The sequence below is a fragment of the Parasteatoda tepidariorum genome, chromosome 6 (assembly GCF_043381705.1).
Source record: "Parasteatoda tepidariorum isolate YZ-2023 chromosome 6, CAS_Ptep_4.0, whole genome shotgun sequence".
Lineage (NCBI taxonomy): Eukaryota > Metazoa > Arthropoda > Arachnida > Araneae > Theridiidae > Parasteatoda > Parasteatoda tepidariorum.
In genome coordinates, this window is record NC_092209.1 from 44,262,163 (window position 1) to 44,280,729 (window position 18,567).

At 26.1% G+C, this 18,567-nt stretch overlaps 1 protein-coding gene across 1 annotated transcript in view; it reads left to right on the forward strand.

Moving 5' to 3' along the window:
* LOC107440345 (tyrosine aminotransferase) overlaps window positions 1-17,401 on the forward strand; it is a 41,568-nt gene extending 24,167 nt beyond the window's left edge. Inside the window, exons 9-12 of the mRNA XM_016053251.3 lie at window positions 1,952-2,080; window positions 3,644-3,727; window positions 6,486-6,584; window positions 15,260-17,401. Coding sequence (XP_015908737.1) covers window positions 1,952-2,080; window positions 3,644-3,727; window positions 6,486-6,584; window positions 15,260-15,499 — 552 coding nt within the window. The 3' untranslated portion in view covers window positions 15,500-17,401. The remainder of the gene's footprint in view (window positions 1-1,951; window positions 2,081-3,643; window positions 3,728-6,485; window positions 6,585-15,259) is intronic.
* Window positions 17,402-18,567: the final 1,166 nt, after the last annotated feature.

The following is an 18,567-nucleotide window of genomic DNA, read 5'->3' on the forward strand; positions in this document are numbered from 1 at the left end:
TGTCAAGCAAATATGTTTTTCTGAGAATAAGGAAGGCATCCTTTCCAAACTTTGAAATAGCAATTAGATTTTATTGATTCAACAGAATTTAAATGCTGTAGTGTATTTCTGTTGTTAGGATCTAAATCCAGAAAAAAAATTTCCACCGATTTAACTAATAGAAATTTTGTCATTATAGCGTCTTTTTCGTAGTTTCATAATATTAACAATAATCTGGGAGATTTCTATTTAATTAGGATTTATATAGTAGAAAGGAATAATGAAACAAAATATATACAATAAGTTGTTATCTATATCTTTTCTCAAAAAAATAAAAAGGAATAAATAATTTGGAACTAAGGATTAATAATTTGAGACAGTTAAGAACGGATATTTAAAAAAAAAAAAAAAAAAAAAAAAAAAAAAAAAAAAAAAATAGATCTCGCTATTCAAGCCGAAAAAATTAGCAGGTGGCCGCGTACCCTCAACAGGGTTTTCGTGAAAATTTTACATCGATCAAGCATTATGTCGATTTTTATTGTTAAATTCTAACTAGAAATTAGATTTCTAATGTATTAAAGAATAATGCAGAATATATAAGATATTAGACTTAGACTTAGAGGTTGGGCAGCTCTGACGAGCAGGGCACATCGACCAGAGGTCTATTGTACCCAAATATATAAGATATGAAATTTGGCCAAAGAAAAAAGTTCAGAAAATAAAAATAAAAGAAAGCGCAAGACATTGTAAGGAAAATGTAATTAAAGTTTTTACTAAATCTAGATAAAAATATCATTAATGAAGAGCAAATCATTTTTTGTATTAAAATGAACATAAAAAGATTGTCCTAGGCGGTGAAAGGTCGAATAACAGTTAAGAGAGAATACAGCGAATAACAGAAGGAAAAAAAAAACTGCTGATAAAGCAGAAAATTTTAGCAAACCTTTTAAGAAATAAAGTTAAAAAGAAAATTAATCGGTAATATTTTTTTTAAAAATCTTTTGCTATTTTTTGCATAATCCTATTTCAACAACTGCTCTATGCAGACAAATATAAACGGAGCAAATAACTTTCGGGATTATTAAGGAGAATGTAATTCCGTTAACGTGCTTTGCGAGGAGAAGTAGAAAAAATAAAAAGCTCATAAGGTGCGAATTTAAATAGATTTTAGTTTAAAGCTATTAAAATTAAGTTCAAAAATCGAAAACTAAAAATTTTAAAACTTAAAGAAAATAGAAGATATAAATGCTATTGAACAATATAATAAAGATTTTATGAAGAGTAGTAATTGATGTGAGTAGTTTGCAGAAATTAAGATATATATGTTACAGTTAAAGTGTAAAATCCGTTATTTCATAGAATAACTAGGTATTTCATTAGGTAACTAGACAATTCAGATAAAGTACATAAAATTATTGAATTATGCGCTTTAACTAGATACTTTATTGAATAGCGATTACTTGATCGTTAAAGTATGAATTACGGTACTCGAAAGTTCTTTGAACCGGTTCTAACTGTTTCTAGATTATTTCGAACCGTTTATACTTGCTTTTACAGTGATGCGTATGTGTGTACGCTTCATTACGTTGCTTTTACACGTAGTTGTTGATGTGAGCAATATGAGCAATAATAAGTTATATCATCTGCTTTTTCTTATTATTTATTAATTAATCATCCGCAACAGGACTAAAATGTATTTTAGCTATTTATGATCAATTAATTTATAGAATAATTTTGAAATTGTTTATTTTTTCACTTTAATGGTCTATCATTAGTTATTTCATAGAATTACCAACTAAAGCATGAAATTTTTCATCTATTATATTCTCTAACTGACTTGTCTAGTTATTTCATGAAGTACCTAGTTATTCTATGAAATAGCAGAATTATACACTTTAAGGAAAACGTATACCTGAAGTACTTGCCTTCAGTTAAAATGTGAAGCTTGATGTGTTACATTTTTATTCTGCAGATTAGAAATGGTTTGCAGTCATTGTGCCAAAGAATTATGGGAAGCAATACAATTATTCAAGGAGCAATACCTGACATATTAAGAGATACACCAAAGAGCTTCTTCCAAGAAACTATTTTATCAGTAAAGGTAAAAAGACAAATTTCTTTCTTAATTGACAGGATTTCCTAAATGATACGGGTGGTTTTCAATACTTTATATAACGGTTCTGGTTAACAAAAAAAAAAAAAAAAAAAAAAAAAAAAAAAGAAAACTTTAGGTCTAGTCACATGAATTTGATACTGCAATAATTTTTTTGTATAATTTTTAAAAAAACGTTCAAGAAAAAAAAAAAAATTCTGGTCTGAAACATGGAATTGCAAACATATTTTTTGATTGCAAACAAATTGCAAACATATTTGTGAAGAAAAAATTCCTGCTCTTTCTCGGTTTTGCAGCAATAGCTTTTTTTTTTTATAAATTTAAAAAATAACAATGGGAGGGGGAATTCATGCTATGTAACAGTTTTCTGCAATAATTCTTTTATCTTTTTTTGATTTAAGAAAACTTTGGAAAATTCATGCCGTGTAACACGAATTTTCTGCATAAATTCATAATTTTTTAATTTTAAAAAACTGAAAATAATATGGTGAAAAAAATATTGCTGCCAAACGTGATAGTACTGCAATAATTGTTATTTCTTTCTAACTTGAAGCCATTTCACTAGCATAAAGTTTTGAAAACCACTAGTTTAATTTTGGACATCTTGTGAGAATTTGTTATAAAATAGTTAAGTTCTTTTTAGAAGTTCAAATCTTTGTTTATACTACAACATACATTGGAACGTGGCTTTTCAGTTCATTTCATTATATTTCAAAAATATTAGAATGATATGATATAGTGAATAAAATTTATTGAAGCTGTATCATAAGTAAATTATATATTCATGATTTTAATTTGTTACACTTTCATGATAAAACTGAATAGTAAAGAAAAAAAATTCTCCAATTTACTTTTTGTTTGATGATTAGACTCTCAGGTACTACATCTACATGGTTTGATCAGCGTAATTAGGGCAGGTTCCTGAATTGCAGCTAATAAAATTAGGTTAAAAAAAAATCGCATTTTTTGAATAAACTTTTTTTTATAGAATTAAATTTCGAACTCAAAAAAACAGCAACCATTATTTGAGAAATATTACATAAATAATGCTTAGTAAAAAAAAAAATGCAAACTTTCAACTCTTTTAATGATATTTTTATCATAATTTTTTTTCTTCTTAGTTTTATTTTTTTAGTAACTTTTAATTTTTAACCGTTAACATAACGAACTATGTGATTACGCGTAAATAAACGTATAAATAAAAATATTGTGCTTTTTCATCCAGTCTACAAAGTTATTCGAATCTATAAATTTTTTTTTTTGTTGTTTTTTTTGTTTTTAGTTATAAAACAGAAATTATCATATTTACTTAATAACATTTATAAAAATTCACATTATGTTTAGCTACGTTAAATTAAATGTCTAAGTTAAAATTTTGATTTGAATCGTTTAAAATGTTCTCGATAAAAAACTTAAAAAAATCTTTCTTTTTTTTTCTTTTTTTAAATTCGTACACTTAAATTAATATATAGGCTTTAATTTAAACGGTTATTATTATTTTTTTCCCTTTATCTTGCGTTTTAATTGATAGCACTTTAAACTTCTTTCCAGACAAATGCAGCAATATGTTATTCTGTGTTAGCTGAAATTCCAGGGCTCATGCCAATAATGCCAGCAGGAGCTATGTATATGATGGTAAGTACTAACACACAATGGCTTATACGAAATATTATCTTAAAATTAATTGCATTACTGAAATATCATCTAAATAATAAATATAATTGCAATTTTTGAAACATTTTTTGATAAACAAAAAACAAAATAATGATTGCATTATCTAAAACAATATCACGATAATAATCATACAAAAAAAATATATCTTTAGCTTAAATTTTATGATATATACATATAATAATTAGGTATTAATATTAATTTCTTTCAGGTTCTGAAAAATATCAATTCAATTCGTTAACTGAAATAAGCATTAAAATAATTTCTTCATTTAAGAATACTTAAAACTTGAATTGTAGGTACTTAAAGCATACATTGTTTTCTTTCTGTTAAAATATAAACTCTTGCAATACCTTCATAACGGCAATGTGAAATATAAAATAATTTTTTTTTAAAAATTTAAAAAAAATTTAATTTATAGTTTAAATGTAAAAAAAATCGACGTAAATAAAGAAAACAAAAGGCGTAGTTGCCAACGGGAAAACGGAAGGGATTTATTTTAACGGGGAAAAATAAGAGAAACCGTGTGTTAAACGGTGGTGAAATATAGTTTGTCTAAAGTAAGAACTCCCCATGCCATTCATCTTGACTTGTGGCGGAGACTGTGGAAACGAGGTATATCTATTTAAAGTAGGGGTGTGGGGTCACTGTTTAGGACATGTTTTGGCTCGTGTCGGTAAGAGAAAGGGAATCATTTTCTTCGGTCTATCGCGTCAGCCTAGAGTGAAGCGAAGCTACCCTCCCTGAAATACGCTATTCTTGTTTTCATAGCAGCAGACGACTTTGTGGAGGGGGGAGTTTTTACCATAGACAAATTATACATTTCAAAGAGCAATCCAGGGGTAGGGTATAACTGAAGTCATTCACTGTCAACCCGTTTCCTCTTCCTCTGTTTTTAACATTCACGTCGTTTTAACAAGGAGCTTTGCGTTTCAACTCTCAAAACATGTCCATTTCAATAATGATGCAATAGATTTTTTTTTATTTGTTTCAAGTATATTTTTCACTTCAGCTTTTTTGGAATTACAGTCAAATCCCGCTATAGTGAACACGGTTTATAGTGAACTCCCGGATATAGTGAACGAAATGTTCGGTCCCGTGCCTTGCTATGCACGTATAATGTTATTTTTAGTGGATATAGTGAACCAAAAAAGTGAGGAAGTTGGATATAATGAATTTTTTTCTGTCTTCGACTGATTTCCCCCCCCCCCATCTTTTTTGTAATAATTTTGAAATTTCTGCTTCAAAATAAATACATATATGTATTTATTTTGATTAAAAATCGGTATATATACCGATTTTTAAAACCATTTATAGAGACTAATTTTATTTGCTCGAATGGCAGGTTAAACAGGTTTAAAAAGCGGAATAACAGAAATTCACGAAAAATTATCTGAGAGTCGGGAAGCTTTTCCATATCTGATGTTGAGGATTGCTCATCAGCTAAAGATTACTAATTTTTATTTGTACGCAAGACGAAGAGTAATGAAAAATAACACATTTTTTGCTACTACATAATATTTTTCAGTCATTTATTTAAATAATGTGTAATAAAAGGGAGGAGTTTAGGAACCATTAGTTAAATTGCCCGCGTAACGGATATAGTGAACTCCCGGTTATAGTGAACCGAAATTTCGGTCCCTTGAAGGTTCACTATAGCGGGGTTTGACTGTATTTGTTTCATACACGCGTTTCTAAATTACTGCAGTGTTTTTAAGCCTTTGCATTTCAAACTATTGCTACAATAAATATCGTAAAAAAAAGAACCTACACTCCGAATAATTTTGATCTAATGTTTATATTTTTATGTATTAAGATGCAATCATTATTGTATGACGCGTACATGAGAATATTCACCCAATTTAATGCTGTTTGTCAATGTCAAATTAAATCGTCCGAAAATGATTTTGTTACTCTGGAAAAAAAATCAAAGCACGTTAGTCATGATCAAACACATCATAAATGATTCTCAGAATTGCAGCTAAGCAAAGATAATGACCAAAAAAAAAAATCGTACAAGTACAAAGAACTTTCCAAATCACATCATGCTAGACTACGGGTTTTGAAATATGTAAACAGCTGCAAATGTTTGTTTGAAATGAAGCATTTGCGGTCTTTTATTTTCCGCTCTATGCGAACTTGAACTAAGTTTTAGAATGAACCCACAGAAAGATTGTGATTACTCAACTCGGTGTAAAAAGGAGTACTTTTAGTATGCGTATAAAAATAAGCTATTGTTTGTTAATTGTATACTTAAGTGCACTTCCAAATTTTATGAGTTCAAAAATTTTTAGAAATAATGCTATAACTTATGTTTAAATTGTGTTTTCATCTACTGTACTCAAAATAAAAAAAGAGCACCAGAATAACTTATGATTTAATGACCCGATTTCAACATACGAAAATGCTATTTTAATAGTTCAAAGCCCTATCCTTAAACTATAAATTTGCAGTATTATTTTAATTTTACATATTATATTTTGTATTTCACGCTGTATATTTGAAATGTATTTACAAATGTAATTTAAACATTTTTTATGATTGATTAATGTTGACTATACATATAACATTATATTCCTTATTACTCATTAAATGCGAAGTATAATGTAAGCCTGCCAATATATAATGGATATACATATTTTATGGACGCATTATAATTAAAATTCGTATTATTAAAAATCAATAACTTAATATGCTGGTTAATGTATGTGTTTTCTATTAGGTGGGAATTGATGTTAAGAGTTTCAATTGTTTCAAAAATGACATGGAATTTGTGGAAAGACTAATGTGTGAGCAATCTGTTATGTGCTTGCCAGGAACAGTAAGTCAAGTTTTTTAGATATTTTAAAATTGATGAATACGCTGGAGAATGGTGATGACATTTTTTGTAAAAGAAATACCATAATTTTGGTAATGAAAACTAAAATATACGGCAGTTAAACACATTCATTTGGTAATGCTTTTCTGTATTTTGATTAACCGGAAATTCTGGTTATAAAAAATTATAATTCTTATTACCATACATTTAGAAAAAAATGCAAAACTGAAGAGTAAATTTAACTTAATAAATGGTTTTTATGCCATTTTCTAAGGTATCACGATAAAATTACTAAATTTTAACATTATTGCGAAATTTTATCACGTATTTTAAAACCATATTTCATGTTAATTTTACCAAAGTCATTGCTAAAACGCTTCGTTAAAACTTATCAAGCTTTTTGGTGTTACCATAGAGCCAGAAACACGATAAATTTTACTATATTCAGGTAGGATTTACCGTGTTTTAAAGTGCGGTTTTGGTTTAAATTACTTATTAATTAAATGAAACGTAAGCAGAAATTCGAAATAATCACTTTTCTGCTAATTAAATTCAAAATTTATACAGAAATGAAATTTAAAAAAAAATCATTTTAAATTAATATAAAATTTAAATGCAGGAAATTAGATGCAGCTAATGGATTATTATAAATATATAAGTATCATTGTTAATGTTTCAATATGGTATATATGAAATGATAATTGAGAAAGCTCCATAGAAAGAGTAATAAAATTTTTTCTAACAAATAAACTTCGAAGTTAATGCATTTTAGATTTTCAGTTAAACAACAAAAATGCTTGGAAAAAATAAAAATTTTTATGAGTTCTTTTATGATTTTGGTTTGCTTTCTAATTTAAAACTCTTCGTTTTAGTCAATTAGTTATTATTTTTAATCCAAGCAGCTATCATTTACCATTATGAATGAATTTTATGCTCACAATGTGTAATATATTTTCTGGGCCATTTTGTAAAAGGATTAAAAATATTTTCATATTGAGTTCATCGTGATTTTATTTTACTTTCTAATATTGAGAACTCTTAGTTTTTTGTCACCAAATTATAGTTTTTGATATAAATATATATATAATACGTAGTATACTTTAAATGCATATTGCAAGGCAATAATTATTTTTAGATTGAGTTTTCAATGGCTTTGTTTCTCTTTCTAATTAAATATTCTTAGTTTTTAGTCACTAAAGTTAATTACTTTAAATAAAATTTAATGTCAATATTTATTCTTTTCTATTTAGTAATGAATTTTATGCATATCATATTTGGTATGAATTTTATAAATTGCCTGTCCATTTAATACTTATCCATTTATTTCATATCAGTCTAAAGTTTATAACTTATTTTAACGAAAATATTGTAATTTATTAGTAATTTGCTTTTTCATTTTAAGTTTATCATCAAAACATAATAAGAAAATAAGTTTACCATGCCTGGTGTTTTAAATATGCTAAGTTAGTGCAGATAAATTAAGCTAAAATAGAAAATATTTGAAGATGATTGCAATAAAAAAAATAATTTTCCGTTGTTCTTTTTTCATCAAAAAACATTGAATAAAATTTACTAAAGTAAACTTACTTTAATGAAACAATAATAATAATAATTTGCGTTAATGAAATTTGAACTATGCAAATTAGATATCTAAAAGTTCAAATGCCAAAAAGGAATTAGAATATTTTAAGTCTTTTATTAGCTTTTGCAATTAAATATCTGAAAGCTCAATAAACATCTAAATTAAATATCGAAAAGCTAAATTGGAGATAAGAAATTAGAGTTTTTTCAGACTTTTATTAGCTCTTGCAATTTGATGGAACTAATTGAATTCTTTTGTCCCTCTTTAAAGGCAGTTCTTTTCTTTATTTGATGAACTACGTTTTGAATCGGAATTGAATTTCTATTAAATACCGTTTATTCTAATTACCGCATCGCTTTAAACGTGTTTAGCGTTCAAAGCCGTTTCATAAAATATTTCTTTTGTTCTTTTTTATTTCATGTGGGGTTTAAACTTTTAAGACCATTTAATGAGAAAACTAAACCATAATCTTAAATTTGATGAAAACTGTGAATTTTTTATGAATTATGTTTTGCTTGTATTTTTTGTTAAATTGTAATTTTTTGGGCTCTAAAAATATTCATAAAGTATGCAAATAAAAAAAACAGTTTCCAAAATTTTAAGCATTCCATTAGGATATTATAATTAAGCTCTTTACCTGGACATTGAATCAAATATTTGTCTAATTTAATGTAAGTTAGTATTTTTTTTAAATGAAACTAGATCAATTTTGGATCAAAGTATTCTACAACTTTAAAAAGAAAAAGAAATACAAAACATAGAACTGACCGAAGACTTAAACGTTGAAATAATTATTTCTAGATAATTCTTAGCTAACTCAGTAAAAATAATTTGATTTGAAATTCGAATCGTACATATAATTGACTAAAATTATATGGTTAGATACAGCTTAATACTTTTTTTATGATGCAGAAATAAATGATTCATTTTATTTGTTGTACAGTAAAGTGTTTAATTAGTTAGAAAACTACTTAATGATAATATTTTAAATGAAAATTGTTAAACATCTGAATTTTTGAAACAAGAAATTTTAATACTATTACTATTGTACCAATTGAAATACTTAATAAAAAAAATAATCTTTTACTGACGCATTTTGCATTTAAATAAAAGCTTAATTTTCTATTTCCCGCTTTAAAAAAAGTAAAATATGTATGATTCTATTAAAACAAAATAATTATATCAAAATAGTGAAAATTTTATTAAAAAAAAACAACTTTATACTAGTATTTTTTTTTATTAATTAAAATTCTTATTCCTTGTACCGATTGTGGTTTTCATACTTATTTTCATATTTTATATGATTTCAATAGGGATTTAAAATTCGAAATGAAGCAATTCATACTAATTTTTAAGTGTGAATAATAATAACTCAATTTTTAAGTGAAGCATTTTTACCATTATGCATTAATGCACGAGCTACCATTATGTATTAATGCATGAGCTACCTTTATGTATTAATGTCTCCTTAAAATAATTTATTTAAGCAACCTATAATTAAGCTTTTGCGTTTCTAAATATTTTTTTATGTATATGAAATGCAATTGCATACTATTCTCAAATATTTAATAAAATAAAAAATAGTCGAAGTGTCCTACATTTTAAGTGCTTTTTTATAATTTTTCGTTACATTTTTTAAAAACAATTTATCTATTTAGTTTTTTGCTTTTCACTTTCTACAACAGTTTGCTAGTCACATACATTAGATCCATGAATACACTTTAATTGCCAAAGTTAAATTGAATTTGTTAATATTTTTATTGGTTTTTTAATTTCAGGGAAACTCACCTAGAGAATTCTCTTGTCCGTTGTAATTGAACTGAGTTTCTCTCAACGATCGTTTAAAACGAGCAAACGATCGTTTTAAAATTATAACATTTCCTATTGAGTGGAAGTATTATTTTACATCAATTCATTCTTAATTTCGATAACACGTGAATGAAAATATACATTGACTTTTTTTTGGCGTCCATACTTAATGACAAATTGTATTTTATTCTTGAATTGCTCTGGGGATTAAAATTGGAACAGTAGCGAATCATAAAAACTGAATTATTAAATTAATCCTTTCTGTTCTACAGTTATGTATTAATGTTTCATACTAATAATTTATAGAAACAACCTTTAAATAAGCTTTTAATTTCCTCATATTCTTACGTATGTTTCAAAAAGTACAAGCGTAAAATCAATATAAATTTTGAAATTAAAAAAAGAAATTACTTGAAGTATTGTTTATTTCATTTGCTTTCTATTATTTTTTAAAAAAAATTCAGTTTCATTTTCTCAATTTTTAAAATTTCTGATTATTTAAAACGTTTAAATTGATGCATAAGAGACACTTCAATAATCTAAATAAAATTGAATTTTCTCAAGAGTTTTATTAGTTCTTTCAGTTCGGTGAAAGTTAATTATAGAATTCTTTTGTCCTGTGAGAATGAGTGTCTCTTTACCAGAGCAAGCGATCATATGAAATAGTGATATATTTCCTATTTAGTAGAAGTATTATTTTATATCGATTCACCCTTTACTATCGATATCGCTTAAATGAAAATATGTCTTACCTTTTTTTTTCTTGAGTCCGTACTTCATTTAAAAACGTATTTTATTTCTATTTCTGAATTCACGTGAAATTTAAAAATTGTAACAGATAGGAATCCTAATAATTTTTGTTATCTCGAATCAATTTGAATATTCTACAATTCCCATCAATATCGACTATTCTACAATTCCCATCAATATCGACTATTCTTCATATTAATGTTTCTCTGAAATAATTTTCAATCAATTCGAATATTCTGCAATTCCCATCAATATCGATATTCTGCATATTAATGTTTCCCCGAAATAATTTATTTCAGACACCTTTAAGTAAGATTTTGATTTCCTCATTATACTTCTCATGAATATTTGAAGAAGTACAAGCATGAAATAAATATAAATTTGATGAAATAAAAAAAGGTGTTAAATCAAAATTTCGCTTATTTATTAACTTTTTTTAAATTTTGATAATATTTTTTTATTAAAAACAATTTTTATTATTTTACTATTTAAAATTTTTATTTCTTTACAACGATTCGATCGCATTTATTAGATAAATAAATAGAAGGCACTTCAATTACCAAAATAAAATTGAATTTCTCAAGAGTTTTATTAGTTCTTTCAGTTGAGTGAAAGTCTTTTCAAAATTCTTTTGTCCTTTGTAAATGAGTTTCCCTCCCTTAGAACAAACCATCGTCTGAAATGACGATATTTTCTATCCAATGAAAGTACTGTTATTTCATATCAATTCATTCTTTACTATCGATATCGCTAGAATGAAAATATGCATTAACTTTTTTTTCCCTTCCGTTCATATTTCATTTCATAACACATTTTATTCCATCTTCTGAATTCACGAGAGATTTAAAGATGCGAATCTATTTTAAGAAACGTTTAAGAGTATATTTCACGACTTTTTTTTAATATTGAAAAAATTGTTTCTTTCTTCACTTTTGATGTAGCGTTCAAATATATTCGAATCTATACCTCATATTATATTTCTGTCAGCTGGGTTAAAATTTATATAAAACGTAAATCTGAAAAGAATGAATTATTGAAAGAAAGCATTAAATAGCGCATAACGTGTGTTTAGTTGTATCACTTTACAACTTAAGGTTGCTCTACTTAGAATTTTTTTCATAAATAATATATAAAAATGTTAAAATTACTCTAACGACAAAAGTTTATGAACATGATTTACGAACAACGTTCATTTTCAGAAAATTGGCTATTTGTGTAAAAAAAATAGTCTTTACACTCTCTTTCTTTGATCTTTTAAAAAAAATTTCGAAAACATTTTTTAAAAAAAATTGTGAATTAATTGCGAACGATTGACGTAAAACACCCTCTTATTTGATGATTTTTTAGTAATCTTAAAAATTCTTGTGATATTTCTGTAAAAACATTTGTAATATTTTTTATACAGTTTTCGAAATAAAATTTTGAAACACCATCCAAAATTTACTATGTAATCTGACTTAAAATTCATAATGCTCTGTCATTTTTAAGTACTTGAACAAAAAGTTCTTAAGTACTGAGAGCCTTTGAGCTTTTGGATTTTTTCTACATAAAATATTGTATTTTATCTCCTTTTCTCTTTTCAAACAATGATTCCATTAATTAATAAGATACATAACATATTTTGTATAATTTCAGATTCACTCTTTTACTTTTCTTTTATCAAAATACATTTATTAAAGCAGAATCTATATTCTTATCTATATTGGAACTATACAATAAAATTTGTCAATCTATCTCATTATCAACCAACGTTAATTATTTTCCATTATAATCCAATTTTCTTAACTTTTGGCTAATAATTTAAATTCAAATTTAAAAAGTTAAAATGCTTTCTTCCAAACAATATCTAGGTAGTAATATACACTTGAAAATACTTGCTAGTGAGAATACTTTCCAAGAGACACATGCATACTTTTCTGCGCCTATCTATCCCAATTTCAAAACCATAAATTATTACAACTCTAAATGTAATATTTTTCAATTACTTTGACTTAAATTACGACAGAATAATCAAAAAGCGTTTGAAAAATGTGTTTAATGAAAATTCTGCGCCAAAGAGTTAATTGTTCCGATTACTGTTTTGAATATTGTGTAAGAATATAATGTAATTTTTATATAAGGATAAATATAAAGTAAACAGTTAAACTTACAAAATAAGAAAAATTACTCAAAACTATTACTGAGTTACTCATTTAGTTGTTTTTTGCTTCGAGTATATCCAAAGAAACTATATTTTATCTTGAAAAAATTTTTTAAGTCAACAAATTGACAAATATACTTTTTTCAATTCAGGTCGAATTAATTCCCACTTCTACATTTAAATTTATTGGTCAAAAAGTTAATTTTTATCAATTTTGAGGATGTATTTAACAGTAATTTATAAATTAAACCTATTTATATTTTTAGTATCGTTTGAGAGTCATAGCAAAATTAAAATATTTATTAATAAAAAACAAAAACTTTAACTGAAAATCATATGAACTGAAAAATAAAGTTAAAAATTAACTAACAGCAAGAAAAGCTGAAGCTTATGAAGCAATATCCTAATCAACTATATAAATATGTAAAAAAAAGTAGATCAAATTTTTCAGCACAAAAAAGCAACAATAACTATCTAAAACCCGAAAAAGCTAATTATAAACGCATATTTTTCCTAATCCGCAATTATATTCAAAAGTTTCATATAACGTCATATATTTACAGAATTCTTTTTTTGATGTCGCACTTTTGAAGTTTGCAAACCCTTCCATGCGAAAGAACAATAGAAATTTTTTATTTATCTGATGTGTTAAGAATTTGTTGGAATACTTGAGACAAGAATCTTTTCTTTCGCCGCTCTAAATTGTGAAAATATTTCTCTCCCCCCCTCCCCCCCGATTTTCGTGGGTAGGTATACTTAAGTTAGCGACAGTTTCTATAGCAACCTACAAAACAGGTATTAAAACCCATCAGATCCTAACGTTTCTCCCAAATGCTCTTATGTCCCCTTCTTCCTAAAAGAAGGAAAGGAAATACGACTGAAATCGGTAAAATTGTGTGGTTGCTTTTAGAAGAGAGATTGGTCATTTAAATGTCAAAGGAGCATGGGTACGGGCTTTTCAAATGTTGCCAACAAACATTTTTTTCTTGCTAAAGTTTTCTTTCTTTTTTTTTTTTATCATTTGTTGAAAGCACTTATTTAATGAGCATTTTCTTCAGGGTAGTTTTTATTTGGTTAGATTTTAGTTTTTAGTTGGAAATATAAACAAATCGTTGCTAGAGTAAATAAATCTTGACGAAAAATTTATATCACAAATATATTTCTTTTAAATATTTAATATAATTTATAAATTAATAATATTCTCATTAATAATATTAATAATATTCTTTTAAATGTGTTATCTTACATTGTTTTGTTCAATTGAATCGAAAACTAATTTTTTCCTTTTGTAAACTTTTTTTTTGATAATTTCATCAGTTTATGCTCAGCTTTACATTAGTTAAAATTAATAATCGAACTATCACTTTTGAGAGTGACGATATTCAATATTTTTATATATGAAGTAACTTCAGGATTTGTGTTTGAACCAATTTAAAGATATTTTCAAACGATTAACAATTTGAGTTACTTTACTGAGAGATAGAATTTTATTTAATACATATTATAATTATTATAAGAATCAAATATAATATTTCACATTGTTTTGTTCAATTAAAAAGAAAATTAATTTGTTCACTTTGCAAATTGTTTTTGAAAATTGCATTAGTTTATGATTGTGCACAGCTTGATATAAATTAAAATAAATAATTGAACCGTTATTTTTAAAAGGGGCGTTACTCTGTACTTTTATACATCGAGTTATTTAAGGATTTGTGTTTGAACTAATTTAAAGATATTTTTAAATAATTAACAATTTGAGTTACTTTATCAGAAATAGTACTTTATTGAATACATAATTATAACTGTAAAAAGATGTTATACATAATCTTAATAAAATTACTATTTATGCTCTATTTTATAATTCAAAAATACCATTTTGAAACGTAAACAATTCGGAATTTAATGTGCTTTCGGAATTTAATGAATTTAGAAAAGTTAACTTGTTTTTGCACAATTTAATAGAACTAATTATACTACTCTGAAAGACTAATAAGATTGGTGACTAATAAGTGACTTTGTAAACGACTTTACAAAGTCACTTCTTTCATAGAGCATCCAGCATGGATTCATCGATATTTAAGAGTCTCAAACTGTTTCTTCATAAACAAATCAAATTTCGGAAAATATTTGATTTGCATCATACTATGAATTTTGCCTTTAAATTAGTTTGAGTTTGAAGACTGTATGATTCTTTTTAATGTACATTCAGTCACAGTTAAAATTGTCTGAAAAATTGATATTTTATTGCTCAAATTGGAAGAATAACGGCTATAAGATCTAGACGATTAAAATCCTTTGTATGACATATATTTTATAAAATAATAAATGTGGTAGAAAAAATGGAAGCCATAGTTAATTGAGTAATATTTTCATTTGCATATCTTACTTCTTTTTCAGTGTTTCGAGTATCCGAACTACGTTCGTCTGGTCCTAACTGTTCCAGAAGATGATATTCGCGATGCTTGTAGAAGAATCACAGAATTCTGTCAAAAATATTCTAAGTTCTCCTTCACTATGGAAAATTCTCCTGTCCACACTTTACCATCAACCACTCTTTACCCAATAGATGAAAGCTTGGAAACTGTAACAGAAAATAGCACGGGTGTGATTGAAAGTCCACTGCCAATACGAGTGTGATAGTTCATTTATTGCAGAGACGCTTTTTTAGTGTAGATGATAGTCATTATTATTTTAGTCATAGTATATAGTAGTGGATGATTTTTAAAGAAATTGTTGATACCTGAAGAAATTAGAATAAGTGTTACCGTCAATGTCCAAAATGCCGGCTTTCTATAAAACACCTGATTATTGTATCGAAGGCAAAGTATAAAATAGGGGATTTTTTTTACTTCACCTAGACAATGTGTAGAATACCTGTAAGTTTTTTATTAGCCATTTTATAGAATGTCTAGGCAGTGTGTATTGCATACTTTGCCGGTTGATTTCAAGGATTCAGTGGAATGCCGAATTTTATTTACTCAGTAAAAAATTCAGTATAAAATTCCGGTGAAAAGTACCGACACTCAGAGTTCGAGTACTTTTAGTACTAGTATAGATTTTAGTAATTTTATTACTGCGTAAAATTCATTTTGACCAGAAAATGTTACAGAACAAAAAAATCTGTTATACCATAATCTTTACAGTAATAATTATCCTAAAATCACTTTATAAATCTAATAAAATAAATAGTACTGTAAAATTGACAGTATAATATTTCACGGTAAATATGGATTTTACGGATGATACACCCAAAGTGCCCGTACTTTATACTGAAATTTCATCCAGAATTTTTTTTCACTGTAGTAACTATAACATGTATAAATATTATATTTTTTCATGGCTTTTCTTAAAAATACATAAATTTTAAATTATTTATCTCTTTTTAAGTATCTTTTAAAAACTATCATTAAAATATCCTTTAATTAAAAGCTAAGGGATCAGAGTATATCAAGATGCTTAGTGCTTAGATTGTTATAAGTTAATATCGCAGTTTCGTAGCTTGATGCTATTTTTACATATCAAATAAATATGTGTCAGAAATAAGTTTAATGAGATTTAAAATGAAATATGTGAATTTACCGTAATGAGTCAGAGTTTTTAAAGCCACGAGTAAGAAAAAAAATGTGATACAAATATCAATGTTTATTTGAATTGTGTAGATATTTTTTCCCTTGTCCTGTTAAAATGGAAAGTTAAAGGACTTCATTAGTAAATCAAGAAGTTCTGAGATATATACCTATTAACAAGTTTGCTACAAGCATATTTTATGTAATACAAATATTCTGAATATTTGTTATTTGCAAGATTTGTGGAATTTGTGTGAATATTTCCTTAGAGTATAATATGGTGGTCTATGAATATCGAAAGTAGTTTTATCAATGTCTCATTATTGGATGCCTCCAGCTTCAGAAACTTTCTATGGCTGAAACTATTGGCGTTATATCGGAATGATTTATAGACAATAAACAAGTGTGTTTGTTTGGTTTAAGAGATATTAAATTGTATTAAATCGAACGTGCAAGAAATAAATAAATCAAGTGACACTAAATGTATTCCATCGAAATCTAGCTTTGAACAAAGTTTGGCAACCGCTCTGAGCATCTTCTTCGAAAGCGAATGTTGTAATTTTAGGGTGGCATCCTAATTTATAATACAAGAGTTTTGCTTTCAAGTTCAATTTATTAATTAAATGTCTTCTTATTTAGTAAGATGTTTGCAACTAATCGAGAAAATGAATTAATGAATTTAGTTACCTCTAATGAATTTATTTTAACCTATTAGACATATATAATTAATAATTATATGAAGTAAACTTTCGTATTTAGTTGTGTCAAAAATTTAGAGAAAAATTGAAAACATTTACTAAAAATAATGATTAATCAAAAAAATTTAGTAGTTGAAAAAGTTGAAGATTATTTTAAAAAATCTCTAAATTATGTGATTAAAAGCCTATTTTAGACAATATTTTAAACGATATATATAAAACACTGAATTTTTTTTAGTATGTAGCATGTCAGGTAAACTGTAAATTTGGCTGTGTTAAGAAATTGGATTAAAAAAATTAAAAAAGTTGAATGCAAAAATTGTTTATGTATTTAAGTGTTGGGTAGCAGAACGTGTTAAATAATATTTTGAGAACTCACAAAATTTATGATTTTAATAACATGATATAGGCAGCTGTAACGATAAAACATAAATGTTATATAGCTGTACTTGTGTTCATCTGCGGTCTTTAAATAAAGTAGTACTAAACAGAAAAACGCGTCACGTTCTATTAATCTCTTCAATTTTTTCTGGTTTTGGCAGGAAATAAATATTGGGACGAAATTTAGTTTCTTTTGTCATGAGTTTATTAATATAATATAGTTAGCAGTAACTATGGGAAATAAATGTTACACAGCCGTACCTGCAGAACCCTATTTATTATTCAAATTTATTTGCAAATTTGAATTTAGCAGTACTAAACAGAAAAACGCGTCAGGTTCTTTTACTAATTTCTTCACTTTTGGTTCTTGATAATTTTATCTATTTTTGACTGGAGATAATTATAGAAAAAATGTTTTCTGTTGAAATTTTTTTAATTTATTTCATGTTTATTAAACATAACAGCACGTCGATTTTTTAAGTTCTTGTTAAATAAGGCTTAAATTATAGATATTTATCAATAATGTTTGAGTAAAAATTTTAAAGTTTGAAATTTATCAAATTGAAATTATTAAGACTAATTTTTTTAACACTGCACACTTTTAAACTGTACTTATTTGAAATAACTTTTTCTATATAAAGTTAATTTGTTTGATGTACTCAATATTCCTCTCACTTGTACAAGGAATAAAGTGATATTCCTTAGAATGTTAGACTATTAGTTGTTTTTGCATTAGATAGAAATAATAATATTTGTAGTTAGATAACATGTTAAATGGGGAATGGTAAATGTAGTAAGGAAGCTTTTCTAAATATATTTAGTTTATTTATGATAACATTCGCATTTTAGAACTCAAGAGATTGTGTCTTAACACAAAGTAATGCCAAGTTAAGTTTACGTAAAGACAAATTTAGGTTTTTGTTTCTCTTAGAAAAAGCTACATAGCTCAAAAAAGTTCGAACTTTCTTTATATTTATATGGCAAAGTCGCCATCTTTTTTGCTTACATAATAATTAAATATTGCTATTTCTTGTAGAAATTTAGATGTGACTAGTAGATA